The 6,092-nt window shown below is 39.0% G+C and overlaps 1 protein-coding gene across 1 annotated transcript; it reads right to left on the reverse strand.

Moving 5' to 3' along the window:
* Nucleotides 1-79: 79 nt before the first annotated feature.
* On the reverse strand, nt 80-1,369 carry LOC141913866 (uncharacterized). The gene has a single exon (XM_074805031.1). It carries the CDS (start codon nt 1,367-1,369, stop codon nt 80-82), a length of 1,290 nt encoding a protein of 429 aa, XP_074661132.1.
* Nucleotides 1,370-6,092: the final 4,723 nt, after the last annotated feature.

Here is a 6,092-nt window from a genome sequence, read left to right on the forward strand (position 1 = left end):
GAGCCCGAGTGATTGCCAGGTCTTAACAAACTCCGGAACATGATATACGAGGATATGCATTTTTGGAGTTATTGTTGACTCAGTAAACATTGTCGGAAACCAGAGATAAATCTTGAGATAAAAAGCGGCATGCTGTGTACAGTGCATATATTTCGCTAAATTTTGTGAAAAGCGTAAGTAATTTGGCTTTTTCTTGTGGAAATTGATTCAAAACACTCAATAACTTCGAGGGATTGTTACTGTGGTCATCAATTTTCAATAGCTTGTGAATATGGTTACCGATGAAACTATTAGAATGATATGCCTGTCGATCAATACCAATTTCATGTAACTTGTTGTCGAGTGCTTTTTGTAGAGGATCCATATTTGATTGAATTTCTGAATGAATTGACTTCAAAGATGATCGAGCAGGCAATAAACGAATTTTAATGGCTTCGATATCAAATTTTAAATCATCCTGAACTTTGGTTTGAGATTTCATAACCATAGTCGGTGAAATTCGTTTGCCAGTAGTACATTGATGGCAGTGAAACGCATGACTACTGCCCTGATGAATAAGAATACATTGTTCATGATGTGGCGCATCACACTTCGTGCAGTACACATATTGACTCGCTTTTGGATCATCTATGACTCTGATCAAACATATAGCGGCTGAACAGTTTAAGGGACTAGAACCTTTTTTCATTGCAGTAGATAGCATTTTTGTGAGTTTTACCGAAGAAGTTAATTTCGAATTAAGATCAGCTAGCTGGTCTTCAAGTTGAGACACTTTTTCTGAGATGTTTGCCCATTGTTCATACAAGAGTGGGTCTCTCTCATTTAAGGTTGTTTTGTCTAGTTCTTGGCAACGCTGTTCAACTAATTGAAAAATCTGTAATCCAATTCCTAGGGAAATATGAAGGGGTGGGGGTACTAAATGAGCAATGTCCAATGGTCGGAAAAGCATGGGTCGATTTATGCTGTGACTCCGTGGTCCAGCTGATCCATTGGAATTCATCACGTTTAGGTCATGTAGGTATGTGTTTATGTCACGGAGTGGATAAATGACATTTTTTGGACTATGAGGCAGTCCTTTCTTGTTACGCAGGTCATCGAGTGTTATGTAACACCAGAGACATGGGAATGAGGCTGAACAGCCTTGATGCCCCATCATGCTACATAAGTAGTGGATGTCTCCGATGAAAAAGATGCGTACAGGGTGTTGCTTAAATTCTATGGATACATAGGAGATAGTATCAAATTCATCACGGAATTTTCCGAAGACTATCTCAAGATTTTCAGGGCTGTCTATTGCCTCAAAATAACCTAACAAATCGGTTGAATCTGGGCTATTTGGAGAATGACCATTAATGATGGAAAATAACATCTTTGTACTTTTTCCACCTTTGTCTACGCCGATTTTCACCCAGATTTCATTCTTGAATTTATCATTATCCAGGGATGATAATTTTCCGCCGATCGGCGGATTTCCGCCTTTTCAATCAATTTTTATCATTTCTCAGATCAATGCATATCCGTTGAAAAAATGGGGTGGGGGTTAGGACGATGACTGTGGTTTTCCAGCATTGTAAGGATAGATTGGCATGACCATAAAATCGTTTCCCGATCTATTTTTAAATGCGATCATTTAGCGGCATTTGTATACTAACAAAGTTTTCTCTGTCGGTTGGCGAGCGCGTGTCTGGATATATGTATATACATGTATCTACATTATTGATTTTTCACCGAGCGGTGGTCGTTTTTAATAGTACATGCTTGTGTTTTAAACACGTGTGCGTAGTGTGAAATTGCGATATAGAATCATGTGGAAAATTGTTGAGAGAGATGGGACGATTGACCCCAGGACAATCGACCAAAAAGAATTTAAAAAAACCTATGGAAGTGGGATTGGCTGGAGAAAATGGTTGATGGGATTCCTCTCGCTGACTTCGTGAGGAAGATAGACATACCGGGGAAAGCTTATTGTCTCTGGTGCCAAACAGAAATAAAATACGGAAGTAAGGGTCGAATTGCGCTTGAAAACCACGCTAAAACTCAGAAACACGTTGACATCGTCAAAGAACGGAGATCTAATTACGTACTTCCAGGTAAGTAGGCCTACGTTCACATGCCACACAGGTTAATATTTGTAAATAAAATTAGACGATTTTCAAGTTTTTCTTAAATTGTAAAATCAAACCGAATAAAGAACTAGAATTTGCATTCACTTTCAGGTAGTTCGGGAGCCGATGTTGGTCGATCTTACGGGATCTGCCCAATATTCCAAAATCCAAATAATGAACAACAGGCCGTTACGACGACCGCTAAACCTAAAGTCCCAACATCGGACCGGGTCGTAAGCCAGGAGGCTTTAGTTCTTTCATATATTGCTGAAAACTCATTGCCGTTTTCTCAGTCTCCAAAATTGATTGAGTTGGCAAAAGCACTTGCCATGGATCGGGCAGCATTAAGCAAATTGTCTATGGGTCGTTTAGCGGCTTCATATAAGATGCGACTGGGTCTGGCGCAAACCACCGAAGAACAGTTAGCGGATGAACTCAGAAATACGTTCTATTCACTAAACATCGATGAGGCTACAAGCCAATCCACAAAAAAAGTTCTGTCGATCCTTGTCAGTTACTTTAGTGAGAAGGAGAGACAAGTTGTTGTCAGACATTTGGCCTCATGTAATCTTATTTCTACCACTAGCGCATCTGTTTATAGTGCTTTGGTTGAGGTTTTCCAGCAGCGTGATTTAGATTATAACCGATTAATGTCTGTCCTCCTCGACAGCTGTAACGTCATGAGAGGTAGTAAAACTGGCTTGGAGAAGTTAATAAAGGATAATTTGGCCCAGCATTTGCTTGACATCGACGGTGATTCGATACATCACACTCACAACGCCGCGAAACATTTCACAAAAGAATTTGATGGATTCATAGAGAAATTGATAACCGATATTGCAAGTGATTTGCATTTTTCTAAGGACGTAGAAAACTGGCTCCAAATTATCCTTGATCTCTTAGGCATTGGGTTTTCGATGCCCGAGCGGTACGTCGGAACCCGATGGCTATCGGTCCATGATGCGGCGTCAGACCTTATTCGCAAAATCGATGGATATACTCTGCTGTACTATGGATTTATACAGAAAGACAAAATCGTGTATTTGGCTCTATGTGTTGACATATATCGCAAATTTAACTTGTCTGAACCCACGAAAGATGAGATCAAAAAAATCTATGTTGCTGCTGCCGCCAAATGGAAAAATCTGACAGCGGAAGGAAAAGAAAGAAAGCTACGAATTATCGATAAACTCATCATTCAGCGTAAAAAGCTTAAGCTTTATGTGCATTTTTACACGGCGGTATTGCCAGTTCTAAAAAGATATGTACTCTTATTCCAAACTGTTGAAGAGCCATGTGTCCACAAGCTCAATGATGAGCAATGTCAATTATTCAGGGATTTCATTTCCCTTTGTGTTAAACCATCTGCAATTCCTGAATCGGATCGAAAGTTGTCTTCTCTGATAATCTCAGAAAACCTCCTGCCAACCACTGAGATGTTCATAGGCGAATCTGCATCCCAAATAATTGCGGGGGAAAATAAATCATCCCAGTTTGTCAAAGACTTTCATGATCGTGTCGAGAGGGCCTATCTCAATACCGCCCAGTACCTCGCTAAAAAAATGCCTATCGACAATAAACTTCTCCGGTATATCTCGGCAATAGACCCAAAATGCCAGCGACATGAAACGGCACTGAAATATATGAAAAAACTCCCACAATTAGTCGTCAATGTTCTGGCTAATGAAACGGAGATCAACTGTTATAAATTAGAAGTGCATAAATTCCACTCGGATTCCAGTCTGCCAGCAGCAGTTGATAAAGATGGAAAGCAAGTTAGAATCGATTCCTGGTGGGCTGCTGTACATGATTTGGGCAAATATCCATACCTCTGTCGCATGGTATTTGCTTTACTTAGCTGTTTCAGTTGCCCAGTTGTCGAGAGCTCGTTTAGCATTATGGGCGAAATTCTGAACAGCACAACCAATAGACTTCATGTCAAATCTTTCAGCGCAATCCAGAGTGTGAAATACGGATTAGGCAAAACGTCAGCTGTAGACTTTTTCAAAAGAGAAGATATTCTTCATGACCCTGTGTGTCCAAATCTCGTTAAAAATATGAACACTGCAGCTAAACGATACAAGGATGAATTGCAGGGTGAAAAAGATAAGAAAGCGGCTCGTATGGAGGAACTTCAGGCTAAAGAGGTTAAGAAAGTTTCAAAACGCAAAGCCCGCGAACAGTGCATCTCAGCTGCAAAGAAAGCCCGAGAGGCACATGTATCTGCTATGCGTGCAAAACAACGACAAGCTAAAAGACATAAGCAGATGGAACTTGTAAGACTATTAAAAAAGAAGTAATCTCTGGCTTGTCCACTATTGGAAAAACATTTATGTGTTTTGTTAAATAAAATGATGCCGACTGACTGTACTGACTATGTACATGTAGTATGTTTAGATTGGTAATGATGTGTACATGTGTTTTATAGAATATTTTTCCAAACCTTACTTCGTTAGAAAATTCATAAGATAACCCACTGTTCTATTTAAGTTTTTTTTATGGAAATCTAGCTTGTTGTGATATCAGTTTATTAAAAATTAGTGCTTTAATGATGCATGCTGGAAAATAAAGTCTAATTCAATTATCTATTGCGTGGGCAAGTGATCGTCGCTTTCAAGAAGATTGATCAATGTGGGATTCGAACCTACTAGTTACATTATAGTTGTCTCTGCATCAATTATGTCCCTGCCGTCTTGGAACTAGCAGTGTGTTGTGTAAAACATGGACGATGTTGTTTGATTTTTTGGCTTTGCTGAGTGAAATTTCAATCGGAAAACTGCTGAAAAACGATCTGAGATGATGTGAAAATCAAAAATTTTCTGGGGGAGGGCCCCCAGACCGCCCGTAATTACTTCGCGCCTACGGCGCTCGTTTCCGCCTTTTCAATAATGGTCTGTTATCATCCCTGTTATCATGCAGCCGATTGTTTTCAGACAAGTGAATACAAGCTCTTTCAATTTGCTTCTTTGGTTCATTCAGAACAACAAAGGGTGCTAATTTCTTCTCATGCGTTCGGCTATTTACCTCTAAAATAGTTTCTCCTGCTTCAATATAGGGCACAAGTTCCTTACTGCGGTTATTCAGTTCTTGACGGATATGGGCAACAGGCGCGAGAATAGGGAACCCCATGGAATCAAGAATACTTTTCATCCGTAAAAGTCGTTTTGTTGGAAGACGGAGATGTAGTTTTAAATCGACACATTGACTAGGGGTTTATATCTTAGACATGAAATTCGACTTAAGCAGGGCTGCTTTTGCTAAATCAGGATATTGCAATAAAAACTGACAAACAGATGAGGAACTATCATTTATACAAGGACCTTCTTTTGAAGAAATAAAGTCTACGATATATTTCATTTTAGATGCCCGCTCTTCGAGAGTCCGAAGACTAGCAACCGATGAATTGACAACAGGATATTCTAATCTAGTGTATGTAGTCAACCTTGCAGGCACTGTCGCACATGATACGGCTGTAAAAGTAGATTTCGTTGACCCATCGACTACTCTAAGTAGATTTGAATTTTTACAATATGAAACCTTTTCATTTGCCTTTTCTAGATTTGATGTTAACAACTCATTTTCTGTAACCTTTTGTTCTATGATTTTATCTCTCTCTTTTAACAACTCTTGACATTTAATAAATTCTTGTTCCATATGTGAAAACTTCACTTTTAGTTCTTCAATCAAAATGTCTTTTTCCTGAATAATTTTGTGAAGGATTTCTACTTTAGTATCTGTAGACGTGGGTGACTCCAAGGAAATAGGTGCAAGACTCTCAAGTGATGCAACTGGAATTGTATTAGTAGTATCCTCGTTTAAAATATCAGTTTCAGGTTCGACCGATGTTTTTCCTAACAATGAAAAGTGCTACATATGAAGAAAAGCAATTAGAAATAACATGAATCACATACATTCCTTCTTATCTCATTTAAATCAATGATTGTTATATATCAAAAATACTTGATGTTTACAGATTGGCACTTTAGT

The sequence above is a fragment of the Tubulanus polymorphus genome, chromosome 12 (genome assembly GCF_964204645.1).
Source record: "Tubulanus polymorphus chromosome 12, tnTubPoly1.2, whole genome shotgun sequence".
In the NCBI taxonomy this organism is placed as follows: Eukaryota; Metazoa; Nemertea; class Palaeonemertea; order Tubulaniformes; family Tubulanidae; genus Tubulanus; species Tubulanus polymorphus.